The following is an 18,232-nucleotide window of genomic DNA, read 5'->3' on the forward strand; positions in this document are numbered from 1 at the left end:
CGTCGGGTGCCGGTCTTTCAATTTGACGCCACTTCAGCGATCTGCAGCCGATGATGATGATGATGATGATGACAGCACAACACACAGTCCCTGGGCGGAGAAAATTCCCCGACCCAGCCGGGAATCGAACCCGGGCCCAGAGGATTGACAATCTGTCACGCTGACCATTCAGCTACCAGGGGCAGACACCTTCGCTATGATGGACAGCTATACAGGCAGCATGACACAATATCTCTGCAGGGGACTTTTAACGAATTTTTGTGTCCATGCCACGTCGAGTTGCTGCTTTACACCAGACAACAGGGGGTCCGACACGATATTAGGAGGTATCCTACGAATTTTTTCACTTATGTCCGTATTGTATACCTCACGTCATTATCATCAGTTATCTGCTATATTACCAGGTCCTTTGCCTCTCCATTTTCTGCGATCCATTGCTTCCTTCTTAAGGCTGCTGTATGTTGTACCGTCCATCACGTCATCCAGTATCTGGAATCTCTTCCTTCCTCGCTTCCTTTTCCCTTCTACATAACCATCTAAAACAGTTTCTATCAGTCCGTCATTCTTTCTTAATATATGCCCAACCCAATTTCTTCTTCTTCTTCTCTTTATTACATCTACTAATTGTCTTTTTTCTCCTACTCTTCTCAGTACGTCTTCATTTTTTACTCTCAACCGAGCGAGGTGGCGCAGTGGTTGGCACACTGGACTCTCATTCGGGAGGACGTCGGTTAAATCCCGTCTCCGGCCATCCTGATTTAGGTTTTCCGTGATTTCCTTAAATCGTTTCAGGCAAATGCCGGGATGGTTCCTTTGAAAGGGTACGGCCGATTTCCTGCCCAATCCTTCACTAACCCGAGCTTGCGCTCCGTCTCTAATGACCTCGTTGTCCACCACCACCATTTTTTACGCTGCCCATCCAACTTATTCTTTCCATCCTCCGCCATGTCCAGATCTCAAAAGCTTCCAGTCTTTCTGTCTTTTTACCTCATAGTCCATGTTTCAGCGCCATATAGAACAACACTCCATACAAGACATTTTATGAGTCTCTTTCTGAGTTCTCTGTCCAGACCGCTGCAGAAAATTCTCCTTTTCTTATAAAACGCCTCTTTTGCCATTGCTATCCTTGTTTTAATTTCTGTGGTGCACTTCCAGTCGGTGTCTATCCTGCTTCCAAGACACTTAAAATTTTGCACCTGTTCTAGTATTTCTGCATTCAGCATAATTTTTATTTCCTTATTTCCTTCTGGTGCCAATACTTTTGTTTTATTTGTGTTAATTTTCATTCCTTTTTTTCCATTAGTTGCAATGGTGTCCACCAAATCCTGTAAAGACCGCGAAAGGAAAGTTATGAAGTATCGAACTCACACGCAGGCTTAGCCACAATATTTTTCGCGCACACCTTTCGGCAGTGGAACACCTTTCGGCAGTGGAACGCAGGCTTAGCCACAATATTTTTCGCGCACACCTTTCGGCAGTGGAACAGTAAATTGTGGGAGTGGCAGTGATAAAAAGCACCCTCCGCCAAACACCATAAGGGCGATTGCAGAGCTCAGATGTAGATGTAAGTTGCAGTGGTAGTGGTCGGAGTGCAGATGTCGGTGTTCGCTTGCGGGCAGGTTGCGAGGGCGGGTCGCCGGAGGGAGGCGGCGAACAGCGGCCTGCGAGCGCACCCAGCCTGCAGCACGCGTGGCCCTGCGGCCAGTGCCGCTTCTACAACGTGAGCGTCAGCTCGCTGTGCGCCGTCTGCGGGTGCCGAGACCCCGAGCAACAACAGCAGCAGCACCTCGCAGCGCCAGCGCTGGCTGCTGACGTATCTGCCGCTGACTCCGCCCCCCACCCCACCCCGGCCGCCGCCCCGACACCCGTCCCCAGGTCCCCGGCGCCCAAGGATGACTCCAGCCAGCAGCAGCGCTCGCCCAAGAGACACTACAGCTCTGTTTACGAGCGTGTCAAGTCTAAGGTCAGTATCTTTTTATCTCTTTCCCAAGACAAAACTTTTCTCACGTTAATATAATCTTCAGACACATCTTGGCAGGACAAATTCCTGATTATGTAAATTGAAGGTTAATGGGGGGGGGGGGGGGAGGGGGGAGAGAAGGGAAAGGGAAGGGAAGGAACTATTGATGTCAGCTGCTTCAGGACTTTATGTGGAATCAGCAGCGATGAGTGAAAATGTGCCGGAGAACGACTCGAACCCGGGATCTCTCGCTTACTAGGCAGTTACGTTAACTACTGCACTACACAGACAGTGTTCATAGATAGACTAGGAAAAGGAGTAAGACAAGGACGCTGCCTATCACCTACTCTTTTCAACTGCCTATCACCTACTCTTTTCAACCCCTACTTGGAAAATATGATTGACCAGTGCTCATTAGATGACAAAGGAGTAGAAATTGGAGGAAGAAGAGTAGGGTGTTTGATGTTTTTGCTGATGACATGGTCCTTCTAGCCACAGGGGAAAAAGAATTACAGGATTTGGTGGACACCATTGCAACTAACAGAAAAAAATATGGAATGAAAATTAACACAATTAAAACAAAAGTATTAGCACTAGGAGGAAATAAGGAAATAAAAATTATGCTGAATGGAGAAATATTAGAACAGGTGCAAAATTTTAAGTATCTTGGAAGCAGGATAGACACCGACTGGAAGTGCACCACAGAAATTAAAACAAGGATAGCAATGGCAAAAGAGGCATTTTATAAGAAAGGGAGAATTTTCTGCAGTGGTCTGGACAGAGAAGTCAGAAAGAGACTCATGTCTTGTATAGAGTGTTCTTCTATATGGTAGTGAAACATGGGCTATGAGGAAAAAAAGACAGAGAATGGCTGGAGGCTTTTGAGATCTGGACATGGTGGAGGATGGAAAGAATAAGTTGGATGGACAGAGTAAAAAATGAAGAGGTACTGAGAAGAGTGCGAGAGAAAAGACAGTTACTAGATGTAATAAAGAGAAGAAAAAGAAATTGCATTGGGCATATATTAAGTAGAATGACAGACTGATAAAATCAGTTTTAGAAGGTTATGTAGAAGGGAAAAGGATGTGAAAAAAGGAAGAGATTCCAGATACTGGATGACATGATGGACGGTTCAACATACAGCAGCCTTAAGAAGGAAGCAATGGATCGCAGAAAATTGAGAGGCAAAGGACCTGCTAATATAGCAGATAACTGATGATGATGATGATACACAGACAGTGTTTATCACAAATGCACAACCTATGTCAGCATGCTCTCTGGTCGACTCACCCTTCCACCTAGTACTACCTGTCTGCAGTCTCCGTCTTCGTCCTCCATGCTCACTAATTTCAAATTCCCACCAGTGGTCGAACGTAAATGTGCATCCACAGTGAAGGTTGGGAATTTATTGCCCGTTGAAGCAAATGAATTACATGAATGCGTGGTGCCTATTGCTTCACATATATTCTTCAGTAGTTATATGAATGTGTGGTGTCTGCTCTTTCAGACATGTCCGAAAGAATGGGCAATGAATCCACAAACTTCACTACAGACGCACAATTACATTTGCTCTCTGATGGGAGTCTAAAATCAGCAAGCTTGGAGGACATCGACAAGGACTGAGGATAAGTGGCGAGGCGGCGCAAAGTGGAAGTGTGGGTTAGCAAGGGGGCAATAAACGCTGTGTCTGGGTGGCACAGTGGTTAACACAGCTGCGTAGTAAGCAGGAGATCCTGGGATCGAGTTATGGTCTGGCACACATTTTCACTGGTTGCCACCAGTTCTGTATAAAGTCCTGATGCAGCTGCTATCATTAGCGTCTTGCCTTTCCTTTTTCCTCCCACCTCCAGCTTAAGTTTTGCATAATATGTATCACAGCTGCAGATTCCACATGATATCTGTTCTTTCAGACATGTCTGACCATGACTCATGACATACACTCAGCTTTACTTTTGCCAGTATCTCATCTTCTAGTCTCTAAACTTCATGGAAATTCTGCTTCACACCTTGTGAGACTAGCACATTTGGAAGAAAGGACATGGCACAGGCATTGCTTAGCCACAGCTTTGTGGGAGGGGGTGGGAGAGGTTTCTTGAATGAATTCTTACTCTGCAGAGCAGTGTTCACTGATTGGAAAAGTCCTGGCAGATTGAAACTGTGTGCCAGTCCAGGACTCAAACTTAGGATCTTTGCTGTGGGTCATGCTTGATTAATTCAGTCATTAGAGTACTTGCCAGCAAAAAGCAAAGGCCCTGGGTTTGAGTCCTGATGCAGTGCACATTTTTAACCTGCCAGGAAGTTTCAAATTAATGCATACTCCACTGTAGAAAGGAAATTAGTTTTGGAGATATATTTTTCTTTATTGTTACTTTCTTCTGCCAATCCACACATTGGAGGCTGGCAGCAACCATGTTATGTTGCTCTGCTCTCCAGTCAGTTTTCTTACAGTAAAAACCTCTGTAATTGATTTAAAATACAATAACAATGTTTATATTTCCCAAGTTCTCACCATAGAGCATCAATGACTGCACTAAATTTGACTACAGATGTTATCAGTCAGGGCTCACATGTATTGTTTAATGGCTAAACCAGTTTCAGCACGTGAATCATTCTCAGTAGCCCATATAAATTCTTAGCTGATGACTGTCTCAGCATGTACTATAAGTGTGTTCTTCCTCAAGTTTTCTTCCAAAGGACTGAGTCAGTCCTCCAGTAGGAAACATGAGAAGATGCACACTCCCTACTACATACTGATGCAGCCATTGGCTAAGAAATAATATGGGCTATTGACAATTAAGACCATTTTCCTCAACAAACAATATATCTGTAGTGACTCATAATCTCTGCAGATAGTAAAATGACCCCTTTTGATGATTTTCCATAAAACTCAGACAGTGATGGTTTGAGTGGTGATAAGATGGTCATAGTGACACATTCAGCAAGTCCCTTGAGGTCAGCTCCCAATAGCTGCCATTTGGGTAGGAAAAAAGTAGGTAAATAAGTAAGGAAGGAAGGATGGCTCAATAATATTGGTAAGGGAAGTAGGAGGTATAAAGAGAGACCAGAACAGGAAAGGGTGAAGTTGGGGTTGGAGGCTGAGAGAAATGTTGAATCATTGTTCCTAGGAGAGGATACAGCGATGAGGGCTGTAGCTAGTAGGGTGCATATCTCGACCAGCATATTACTGACTCTGAAGGACAGAATCTGTTGGATGAAGTTGCCTTGGGATAGGATATGGAGGGTGAACAGATGGAGGTAGGCTGGGACATGTTGGTACAGGCATGAAAGCTTCTCTGAATTGGAGAGGATTGAGTAAACAATTGGGTTATGGTTGTCGAATTAGTGGGATGTATAGGATTTTCAAAGATATTCAACAAATTCAAAGAAAAGGAGGAATTTTATCAACTGGCAGAGGACACATGTAGGAGGAGGGAGTCAGATGAAGAAAGTGAGGTAGAATGCATGGTGTTATAGGACTTAAATGACACTATAATTCACCCCAGTGGCAGAGAGCTATACTGTGCAGATGCATGCCCCATGAGGTATCTAGACAAATGTTCAGATGATAAAGTCCTTCCTCAATGTTTATTCATTGGTGGCAACACCATGACACATACTCTGCAATTTATTGAGAGTGGAGATATCTATGCAGTGTTTAGCCAGTGCTGATTTATTTGGTTATAGCAAGCACATATACCATTGGTGTTAGATGCAACTCTCATGAGCAGTTCATGTTGATTGGCCAATACACAAACTGCCACAACTCTCACAAGGAATCTGGTACTCCTGCCTTCTGTAGCAGCAAGTCAACCCTGACAGCCCCTATTGGAGCATATATCTTTGTCAGATGATGGAAGACCATTTTGACACTTTTTTCCCGAGGATCTGGCCTACCTTTGAGGTGAGAGCACTCACATAAGGCAGGAATGCAGTTGACTTGTAAGTGTCATCACTGTATTCCTGATCACACATCTGCATCCTCAATTTCATGGGCAATGCCCTGGGAATCTGTTGCTAGAAATATCCATTTGCTTCGAAGATGGTCTTCAGGTGTTTGCATTCAACCTGAAGAAATCCTTTGTCTAAAACCTCTCTACGATTGATCAGCGTCTGTGAAGCCAACTTGCATGCACAGTACCACAGTGGTGGAGAATATAAAGTGCTCTTGGTACTGTTTTCAGTCTCTCGGTGTACTCTGAGAAAAGCTGGAAGATTCACTGCCAAAATGTCAATAGAAGAGATTAAATTTGCATGCCTTAAATTTAATGGATTAAACAAATTATGTTCTGTTATATCAATATATGTTTGCAAACAGGTTTTTGGATAATTAGGTCATCATCAATAACAATTAACTAGCATCCACAAAATACATTATTCTGGTCATCAACTCCATTCCTGTCACTTTCCAGCATCCTTTTCACTTCAGTATAACTTCTGCACCCCACATCATGTGTGATCTGCCTTATGTAATCATATCTGGGTCTGTTGTTACACTGCTTAACATATAACTTCACAAAATACTCCTAATTTTGTTTGAACCATGTTGCAGTGGTCTTTGCTGTGTGACTAGGAGTTCTGTCATGTTGGTATAAAAAGAGCCAGAGTATTACCACAGTTCAGGAAGCGTACTACCGTCAGAGTCCAAATGAAGAACAATAGCCCTAGATTATCACATGACAGTTATGAAATTCTGCTGTGACTACAAACTCCTCAGAAACTGGTGGCAGGGGCGGAATCTAGATGCCATATGTGGCAAAGCAGGCACCAATGTCAGGGCTGTCATGTTGTAGAGCACGCTCTGCAACAGGATGTTGTGCATTGCCAGTATACACTCTCTGTCTGTGTTCGTTCATCCTGACTGATAAGCTGGTGGTAGTCATACCAATGTAAAAGACCAAACAGTGTTTACATAACAGCTAGTCCACTTAATGTGTCATTTCACATGTGGCTCTCCCTTTGATAGTATATGTTTTGCCAGTTACAAGACTGACACAAGTGGTGGTAGGAGGATGCATAGGGCAAGTCTTACAGTGGTGACAGTCACAGGGGTAAGAGCCATAGAGTAGTGAATAGGTGCAAAAAGAGCATCTGGTCTGACCAGGGTATTGCAGAAATTCGGCAGGGGTGAGGGCTCAAAAAGCTATTCTAGGTGTAGCAGGCAAAATATCAGTCAGGATGGACCCAGCATCAATAACTCATGAACACAAGAACCAGCCACAACAATGCAGTGTTTTTAACCTCTCATTAAGATAGTGTCCCCTCCCTAATTATTTGTATTATCCAAGTGTCTCACTTTCAGCCCTAAACTTGCTTTGGTGAAGGATCTACTTTCCTTCATACATAATGTCAACTGGAAATATCACTTTGCATCACAAACCCAAACCTCTCCAACATCAAACTTGGCACTGAACACTGTGTTGAACAGTTCTGAACATTATCCCAACTTGATCCTCCACCACTGCCTCAGAACCACCCCTTTACAAGCCTTTGAAGAATTCTTAACATCCAACAGATCCCTACAACATGACCATAACTTGTCCTCTGCAGAACTCAAGGCTTTTCATTCCCTAAAAATTGATGACTGCATCATTATCCTTCCAGTAGACATGGGATCTGTCACTGCAGTACCTGACCAATGGGAGTATGAAAGCGATGGTATACACTACAACTGTCTGACACCTGTATGTATGACACCTACTATCAAGATCCCATCCCTGTGATACAAACTGACTACAGTACCTTCTTAACACCTCAGACCCCTCACACGGACTAACACCTCAGTCCATAGAACTTCATACACCACCGAACCATACACCCAAATCTTTAACCTTCTTCATAAGATCCAAAAACCCAATCACCCAAACTGTCCCATAGTTGCTGGCTTCAAAGCACCAGCTGAACATGTATCTGCTTTAGTGAATTAACACCTGCAATGTACAGTACAAATACTTCTCTTCTCTATTAAAGAGCCCAACCATTTCCTAGATCATCTGAAATCTGTGCCTGCCTCACTCCTGTCACACACCTTGCTTATCACCCTGCCCCCCCCCCCCCCTCCCAAACCCCGTACTCCATACGATCATCCCCCATGTACATGGTCTCTCTGCTGCTGAACATTACCTCAACCAGTGTCCAACTGATTCCATACCCATGATGTCCTCCTTGCCCACTTTAATCAGCTTTATACTTACTGATATCTACTTTACCTTTGAGCAGCTGCCATACAAACAAATCAGAGGTCATGGACATGGAAACCAGGATGACTCCTTCCTATGACAACTTTTTCGTGGGTCTCTTGGATGGGGCTTTCCTGGGATCCATAAGCCTTCAGTCCCTAGTCTGATTTAAATACATTGATGATATATTTGCCATATGGATACATGGTGAGGCTGACCTGTTAAAATTTTTGGAATTTCTAATTTTTGGAATCTTAACTTTTAGGAATCTCTTTAAGTACATTCACCCAATTAAATTTCACATGGTCCTATTCAAAGGCCCATGCCACCACTTTCCTTGGTGTTGACCTCATCCTCACAAATGGCCAGCTACACAATTTTGTTTATATTAAACCTACAAGAAACAACAGTACTTGCATTTATGCTGGTGCCATCTCTTCCATGACAAATGTTCTCTCCCATACAGCCTTGGCATTTAGGGCAAACATGTTTGTTCAGATGCAGACTCTTTACAGCAAAACACCACCACTTGCACCTCAGCCTTCACTGGATCTAGCTATCCCATCAGTCTAACTCAAAAGCAGATTTCCCATGCTGCCACATCCAGTTTTGGTACTGCTGAGCCCTCCAAGTGCTTCGACAAGGCTATGTCTTCTTAAAATTAAGCTCTGAAGTGAGGTTCATCCTGTCTGACATTTTGCACACCATATGTAGAATACCTTTTTGGAGCCCCCTTCTAACAAACCCCCCCCCCCCCCCCCACTTCCCCTCCTCCCACCGCTGCCAAATTTCTGCAATATCCTGATCAGACCCCATGCTCTTATGCACCTGTACACTACTCCATGGCTCCTACTCTGTGATCATCACCACTATAACACTTGCCCTATGATGCACCCTCCTACCACCACCTATATCAGCTCTGTAACAGGCAAAACATGTACTATCAACGGTAGAGCCACATTTCATGTACCAGCTGTTCGCCCTTTTACATTGTTATGACTGCCACGAAGTTGTTTGTTAGGATGAACAGAGACAGATAAGAGAGTGTATACTGGCAACACACAATATCCTGCTGCAGTGTGTGCTCTACAACATGACAGTCGTGACCTCTCTGCCTGTTTCATGACATGCATCACCTGGATTCCCTTCCTCCCCCACCCTCCCCCCCAAACACCAGTTTCTCAGAACTCCATAGGTGGGAACTGGTATTACAATATGTTGATAGTTCTTGGCAACCACCTGGCCTTAATTTACGTTAATTCCTTCAGTCTCTGCATTTCTTCTGATTAACTATTTCTTTCTTCACTTATTTTAGTTTTCTATATCTTTTGTTATCTGACCTGCCTATTTTTCTGCACCATCCACCTGTACCACATGCAATGCACTTAGTTTTCTGCTGTTATAAACTCTTGCACAATGTTTTGTCAGTAGTCTCTGTCTTGCTTATTATCCTATCTTTTACCTTCAAGCTCTCAGGTTTTCAAATCTCATCTGTTGCAGTACCAAACAGTATGTCTTTCCTTCTCATCCTGTCTGATAAGTCTCCCCTGGCCTGAGGTCTGGGCAACTTTTTTGAACTCTCCTCATTTCCTAAAACCTCACCAGTTCTTTTCCTTAATCTGTCTACCTTGCCTTTCACCCCTTCTGCCGAAACAAGGAGCCACTGGTTCTGATAGCTTGCACATTTACTTAACCTTTATATATATTTTCTCCTGCTGCTGCTGCTTGGTGTGTGGCTTTTTTATTCACTCAATTACATTATATATTCAAAACCTGATTATTTTGATTGAAATGACTGATGTGTTGTACATGTAGTCAAACATTCTCATTCTCAGGAGAGCCACATTCCTATTTGCATCTCTCAGCATGAGCATTTCAGTATTAACTGTGTCATCTCCTTTCTTGAATTTGGCTCGGTTCGTTTCTCTTGTAGATAGAAGATTATGGTGCTCCTTAACTTTCTTTAGTACGACTACACTTTGATGAATTACTTCTGTAGTTATATTTTATGCTACTTTCATGTTTCCATTTGCTTCGTTATGTCTGACTGTTTTATTGTCAATATGAAATCAGACATTCCTGTGGCAATACTTACTCAGCATCGTAACTACTTTCGGCATCTTGTACTGATTGTAGGAGGCTTTGTTTCCATTTATGTGCATACCTTCTTTTTCATTTGACTTTTCTTATAAGTTCCCCTTTGTTCCATTGCTAATAATGTTAAAATTATATTAATTATCCATTTCTAAATAAAGTTGAGACAACCACTGCTGTTCTATCTGTAATGAACTCTTGTCTAATTTTCTGTTAGTTGGTTGGTTGTTACAGAAATACTATGTGGGCTGTAATGCTGCTATAAATTTATATGATAATTAAATACATACCCAGGAAGCCAATTTTATAGATTGCAATATATTATTATACAGCTAACAAAACTTGTTGGAGGACAAGTAGATGAAATAATTAGTGTCAGTATTTGAAAGCAAGCTAAGGACTGTGAGAAACAGGTGCATTAGGTCTGAGGACATTAAAAAAAAGGACCACAATGGGACAAAACAATTTAGTCATAGTTATGAAGGAAGACATTGGTTATTCTGTTTTTGTTTTGGTTAAAATTTTATTATTTCTGTTAAGTATTAATATATTATTTACAGGTTAGTCGATCATCACCACGTGAATCTCCAATGGTTCAGCGCATGTTGCTTGATGCAGCAGCCTGGAAAGCCCGACCACATTGCCTTGGTGTCAGCACTAATGAAAAAATTGATGCAAGAAACAGTCAGTCACCAGCTAAAATACAGGAAGCTACCACAACATGGGTTTGTCAAAGGTTTGGAAATGTCAATTAGTTTTATTTACATTTCAGTTCTAGTTTTAAGTTGGTTTGGTGGCAGGTGGATGGTATTTTGCAAACTTTTGTCTCGTGTAATTACATTACTCAGATTTAAGTCGCGTTTCCTCTTCATCTTAATTTCGTATATAAAAGTGGGATGATTTTGAGCTTGCAGATGAGGATCCTCTTTGAGTCAGAATGTAATTCTTGTAGCCTTTAACTGAATACTAATGTAATGAGAATGAATTTAATACCACTGTGACACATTCATTTATTACTCTCTATTCTTGTTTTCTTTTGAAGGTGCACACTTCACAACTCTCATAGTGCTGATCGTTGTGAGGTGTGTGAAACACCACGTAAACTCAATACCCCACTGGATTTCTCCAGCAGTCTTTCAGCAACATCATCAGGTACACTGCCGAGGAATGGTGTCACTATAACTGTTCCTGACTGGCAGTCTGTTACAGAGGCCAGTGCACCTGGGCTTAAAAAATGTGATTTTTCGTTGTTATTTGGTGCATCATCAACACCCCAAGACACTCATTATGTGAGAAATTCTTCTCACCTGGAAAATAATAATGAAATAAGTTCACTGCTCAGTGATGTTTGGCCTAAACCAGTTTATCGCAGATCCTTTTCTGAAGTGCACTCAACAGGAAGTGAACTACAAAGTAGCAGAGCTATTGCCAACCGCCGGAGCATGATTGAAATGGATACACAGGGCAACTATGCCTTGCAGTCAACAGTCAATCTGAATCTGCAGCTGCAGCAGCAACAAAATTTAAATAGATCTGTTACAAGATACTCATACATTGGAATCTCTGACCCTATAACAACTCAGCATCTCCAACCTGTCCGTACAAACTTAGTGCTTCCGAGGAAAACAATAAAGAATATACCTGGAAGATCGCCATCAAATGGCTCTGGTGCTGACGTGGACCATAGCAAGGTGTCCAATGGCAATATTGTTTCTCCTGCTGTATCATCACCTGTGCACACCATCCAAAACTCCCTTGGCCAAAATTCCTCATCATCGTCAACAGCTTCTTCAGAAAATTCTAGCCTGAGTGGTAGTTCATTTGATCGCATGTGGACGTGTACAAAGTGCTCATATACATACAACCCTCTTTGGTCTGATAGCTGTGATATATGTAATTCAGTGCGTTCCCCTCCTTCCCTTACTGAACCTAGTCTCATAACTGTGACCAAAGATAGTGTTCGATACACGCCAACCAAGAAGGAGGGATCTCAAGAATCTGAGGAACTGGAAATCCTAACTAATGGTGATCTCATGCAATTACCAGTTCCAGGGTTGACACCAACGTTAGCTACCTTGGAACAGGACTTGGAAGATGACTTCCAATTTTTGCCTGGAGAAGGCTTTAGTGCTAATAGTGTTAGGGACCAGGAATGGACGTGTAAAAAATGTACATTAGTGAACTCAGGTGCTGATAATGCGTGTGTTGTGTGTGGTGGCTCAAAACTGCGCAGTATTAGTACTGTAGAAGACAAGACCCTGAGGAAGGGGGAGTTTTGGTCATGTGGACAGTGTACACTGAAAAACCCATTGAGCCTTCAGGTGTGTAAAGTTTGTGAAACAACAAAGAAACTTCTGGAAGTTCCAAAGCCCAGCGTGACTCCACGCAGTCCTTCCCCTCGCCAGTCGCATCGGCAGGTGGTGGGTGCTCGCTCTGGAAGCAGCGGTGCCATTCCAAAGCAGCGACCTGCTCAGCGCCGGGCCAGCTCATCACGCATTAATGGGTCACCAGCTGCTGCTGCTGCTGCTGCTGCTGCTCCACGCCGCAGTGGTTAGTAAAAATTGTATAATTTAAATTTAATAATTCTTGTGACTACATTTAATATCCTAAGTGAAGAAAAATGTTTAAAATCAAACATTTAATGCATGACATTTTTGTTCATTTAAATTTTTATAACAGAAAAGTAAATCTTTTATGAGGAAATGGTTTCTTTGTATTGTGAATATTTTCATAATAACCAAATGAATAGTGGAAGAAAATAAGCTGGAAATCCAGAACGGTAACATGTCATATTTTTAAAAAATATTTTTATATATTTAGCCTTTAAGTGTACTACTTGTTGATAACTGTAAGTTTGTGCTTCACTGTGTAAGTTACCATATATATATGAGCAGGAAAACTCAAAAATACATTCAAACATAGCTAAACATTTATTTTAATGTCAGCATTACATAACTTCAACAATGTTTCTAATTCCCAAAATGCAGGTAATTTATAAGAGTGGAAAGTGGGTTGTTATATTTAATTCTTTATCTTCAAAGTTCCCTCTCTTTCATATGCTGGCATATGGTAATGTTATTTCTGGGACCAGAAAATAAAAGTTGTAATGCAGACATGACTGCAGTGTGTATGAGGTTGATTTACATTCTTTTATATTTTACTGTAGAACTTAAATTTTTGCATTGAGGTTAAAACTGTGAGATAGGTGAAGATAAGTTAGTGAAGAATGAGGTTTGATGTTTTCTTTCTTTCTGGCTTTCTTTCTTTCTCGTTTCCTCTTTTCTTCTCGAGCAAATGTATTCATTATTTGAGTAAGGGCTGTATCTTTGATCTGAAATACAGTATCTTTGTGAGGTGGTAACACTCTCTCTTGGATCATGAGCCCAGATTTTTATCTATATATTCTTTCACTTCACTGACATGCACATAAAAAGTGTAAATGTTCACGAATTATATCACCACTGTTGATACATTTCATTTTATCATTTCATCTTTTACATATTTCACTATAATCACAATTTTTGTGTGTTACATTTTCGTGCTACATAAAATTATATACTCATATTATTGCCTTTTTAGCCTTCTTAATATTTCCCCACACTCTTAGCAGACCATCCCCATAGAAAAATTTAGAATCTGACCTAACATGAAAGATGAAGACAGGAAGTAAATTATCTCTAAAAATCACATTCAGGGGCAATACAAAGTGGTTAATTGCACTTGAAGTTGAATTATGGAGGGCAAGCTTCTACTTCATTTTCTAAGATTCAAATTTCATTTCTCAAGAACAAAGCAGATACAGTAACACTACTGGGTGGAGTACTGTATTAGCCATTACTATGTTTAGTAAAGACGCTTAAAGATCTGTCGAGATCAGCAAGGGGGCAGACAAAATATCTAGCATCATGAAGTTTTTTGCACTACTGGTGATTGCTACTGATTCAGAACTAGGACTCAAAAAAAGTTTTCTAAGTAGTACTGAAGAGTCCACAACTGCTTGTGTTCTTGATGCTTCCTGTTGCATCAAAACTGTTGTCTAAGTTAAGGTCTTGAGTTATAAAGGATGAAACTTTTACTACCAATAGAGAGATTGTTCTATGTTGAGCCATGAACTAACTGACTAACTCAATTTTAGCAAATTTATGTAGTGATATGCACACAAAGAACAAAGGAGTGCAATTGTCTAAGAAGCTGAAGTTATTGACACAGATGTGAGACTCCAAATTCCACAAATGAATTTTTCCATGTGCTCTGCTATGTGTGCTGCAAACATTTCGTGGAACAAGCTTCAAGAGCCTGAATATTGCCAATTTCTACAAAAGTAGTGGTGGTGCCTCAGCCTGTCCTAACAAGGAGCACTTAACAGGGATTGGAGTTGTCACTTTTTATAATAATAGTTTTGAAACGGTAAAATTGTTAATTGATTTATTTCAAAGGGACTCTTGAGTTTCAGCATGAGACATAAAATACTTTCTCTGAACCTGACAATGAAACCATAAATTCACTTCCTTGTGAGAAGCATCACAGAATTAGAATCTATTGTGGTGATTTTACAGAAATGGTTGGAAAGTGTTGAGAGTGTAAAATGCAGGCTGACTGACCTTAGATGTGGTACTGGACAGAGGGTACATATTGAATGAATTTCATGCTGTTTAGACAAGAAATCCAGGCTACTTGAAATTTGCTACAATCTGCAATATCCTCAGTGGAGTAAAGTAAGGTAGCTTAATAATTAAAGGAAGATGGAAATTTATTAAACAGATGTGACCAAAAATAATTTTCTATTATTAGCAAACAGACATGACTGAAAATAATTTTCTATTATTAGCACAGTATAGGCCTTCAAACTGAAAAAATTAAGCAACATAAAATGTATCTTCTTAATTTTCTTTTGTATAAGTGAATATTAAAATGATTTAGTACACTATGGCATAATTAAGAAGTTGTGTTATGTTAAATATGTACCTTGTAATAAAATAATTTAGATATATTACACATTTTATAACATACCTTACCCATATTTTTTACATAAATATGTGCGTATTTTGGGTGTTGATATTACGTTAAAATCTGAGCTCTAATCATCTCTGACACTGTTTTATTTCTGTGAAGAACATTAATCTGCAGAATTAGATAACTTTCACACTTTTTCTGTGTAACTGGCTAAATGTAGGCAGAGGTAAACTCTCTGCCTTTCAACAAGAAGGTATTTTTGAAGCATAATTGATTAACGCAGGTACACCATAGATTGTTGCCCTAGCTACACTTACACAGTGATAGTGTTCAAGATAAAAGATTGCATGTGCAGGCATAACAGTGAAACTTCATAAGTGAAGAGCAATAATACTGGTGACTGGTGGTGAAGACCAGCCCCAAATGATAGAGAGCACTGAAGTATATGGCCAAGAGGAACTGCAGTGTTAAAGCAGTGATATTAATCAGAACTCGATCAGTATTATGAAGACACTATGTTTATAACTGCAGTCCAACAAAAGCTACCCAGACTGAACATCCATAGACACACTGAAATCTCTCAATCTCCAATCATCACTGAAAATACTCTAACATGATGCAAATGGCACTCGCAGTCATACATTGGTGAACCATATGAACCATATTATAGCATGCACAAACACTTATGAACAATAAAGCTGTCCTTCTCTTTGTTTCAAACAAACTGTGATTATGTACACATGTAAGCGTATGCATTAAACTACCCACTTTTAAGCAACTGCGATTCAGAGGACTATAAATTGAGAATTATCCGTGATTTTATTGTAGTTTTCACACTACGCAGTAAATCTATGAATTGCATGGACAAATTAAGTTGTAAAAAGTATTGCCCTCAAGTCAAAACAGCATCATACTGTAGTGAATGAGTAGATAACCAGCACCCCTGCCATCGTTACAGAGAGAACTGCCAAACAAGGAATAACCGTTTACAAAATAAGCAAGGAATAACCATTTACAAAATACAAATGCTTTCTAGTAAGACTGACAACACCTGAACAGCAATTGGAATAATTTGCGATTTGTCAAGAAGACCTGTATATTGTAGTGGAAATGGAAATGAACGTTTGGTGTCATTGGCCGGGAGGCCCCTTGAGGGGCATGCTCGGCCACTTTGGTGCAGGTCTTATTGCATTCAATGCCACATTGAGTGATCTGCGTGCCAAATGGGGATGAAATGGTGATGAAGACAGCACAACACCCAGACCCTGAGTGGAGAAAATCCCCGACCCAGCCGGGAATCGAACCTGGGCCCGTAGGACGGCAATCTCATGCTGACCACTTGGCTATCAGGGCGGACTGTATATTGTAATAGTTCCTGTAACTGTAGCACTATTACTGTTAAGGCAAGTTCACTTCATCATTATTACACTGAAATTAAAAAAAAAAGCAAAAGCTGGAAGTAATTCTGTTGCCAACCTAAAAGATCAAGGCTGTCTTACCTGTAGGGAAACGACTAGTTATCTGTGTTGTTGTCTTCCATGAAATGGTTGTATGAAGACCAGTTATATGCAACAGTTCAAAATGAATTGTGTATCAGTTTTTGAAGATCCTCATTGAGTACAAACAAATAAAATACTCTGAAATATTTCCTCGTATCGGATTGTATGCTGTGAGAATACATGCTCTTCCACTACCAACCATAATTTCTATTATTAATTCCAGAAAAAGACAACAACATTGAATGCACTCTAAAACTTCCAGGAAAGGGCTCTGTGTGAATTACTACATTGTAACCTGTCATTATATCTTCTTGGGGAGTCACAGTGGCAGCGCCAATATTATCTGTTGTTGCATGCTGCTATAACTGATTGTTTCTAAAAATTGGTATGGTCTCCATTGTCAGCATCAACACAGCATTAATTGCTAGCTGCAGTGGAAATGAAATGGCATCTTCATTTCACCAAATTTCTTTTGACATTGGTAAATTCTTCTCATTCCATTCCTTGGTGTTTCATTGGTTCCCAAAATTATTAAGTACTGTTCCTGCTGTAAATGGCCAAAGCTGATGAAGTTAAAATTCCTTCATCAAGAGCTTGTTTTTGTAGTCAAATGAGAGTGCTAAATGGCACTGATTATCTCCACCTACTTTCATTCTTGTATGCAGTTTTGATGTTCGTATGTGGATCAGGAAGTCGGTTTTTGTGATTCAGCTTAGACCAAACCTTTCCTCCTGTCTGCTGGATAAAGCAACATCAAGCTCCAGAAAGGCAGCGGTTTGTCACCTATGGTAGTCTCATTCGCTGCTGCTGTCTTGTTAGAGGAAGTTACTTCTATCTTTATTTAATAGTATAACAATGCAAATAATTTTTATCAGTCTTGCCTTCTAATCCCATCTAGTAAGTCTTCCCTGACCCAGGGTTCTGGGATACTTCCCCGAACTCTCCCCATTTCCTGGACCTCACTAGTTCTTTTCCTTCACCCTTCTTCCTTTCCCTTGAACCCTTCTGCCAGAAGGAGCTTGCAAATTTCGGTACCTTCTCATGTGTGTTTTCCTTCTGCAGCTTTGTGAGTAGTTTTTTTTATGTATCAAATTAGATTTTATTTGACATTAATTTGATACTAGATATCCTTTTATCAAAATTTTCATTATGTGCTTATATGGCAGAGAATTTGTATCAACAGTTATACTTTGGTTAATAGTTTAAATATATGATTTGGTGGCACTCGGAGTACTGGAAAATATTTGCTTGTCAACATACATTGATTAGCCAGATCATCATGACCACCAACCTACTACCAATGTAAACCCATCCTAGTGATGTCACCTGGCAAGGAATGATTGCTAGTCAGATACGTGCATGGTGCATGTTGTATTGGTGAGCATGCTGTCCATGTATAGAATGGGGAAGGTGCACAATTTGAGTTTGACCGAGGGGGGGGTTGTGATGGCCTGGAGACTCAGCATGAGCATTTCAGAAACTGCATAACGTGTTCGGTTGGGTGTTCAAGGAGTCCTGTGGTGACTGTCTTCAACACGTAGCGAAACCAA

The 18,232-nt window shown here is 40.8% G+C and overlaps 1 protein-coding gene across 1 annotated transcript in view; it reads left to right on the top strand.

Annotated features, from left to right (window-relative positions):
* The window catches only part of LOC126281220 (calpain-D-like), a 441,331-nt gene that overhangs the window by 351,429 nt on the left and 71,670 nt on the right, over positions 1–18,232 (top strand). Inside the window, exons 3-5 of the mRNA XM_049979967.1 lie at positions 1,620–1,963; positions 10,791–10,966; positions 11,273–12,780. Coding sequence (XP_049835924.1) covers positions 1,620–1,963; positions 10,791–10,966; positions 11,273–12,780 — 2,028 coding nt within the window. The remainder of the gene's footprint in view (positions 1–1,619; positions 1,964–10,790; positions 10,967–11,272; positions 12,781–18,232) is intronic.

Source organism: Schistocerca gregaria, chromosome 7, assembly GCF_023897955.1.
Source record: "Schistocerca gregaria isolate iqSchGreg1 chromosome 7, iqSchGreg1.2, whole genome shotgun sequence".
In the NCBI taxonomy this organism is placed as follows: domain Eukaryota; kingdom Metazoa; phylum Arthropoda; class Insecta; order Orthoptera; family Acrididae; genus Schistocerca; species Schistocerca gregaria.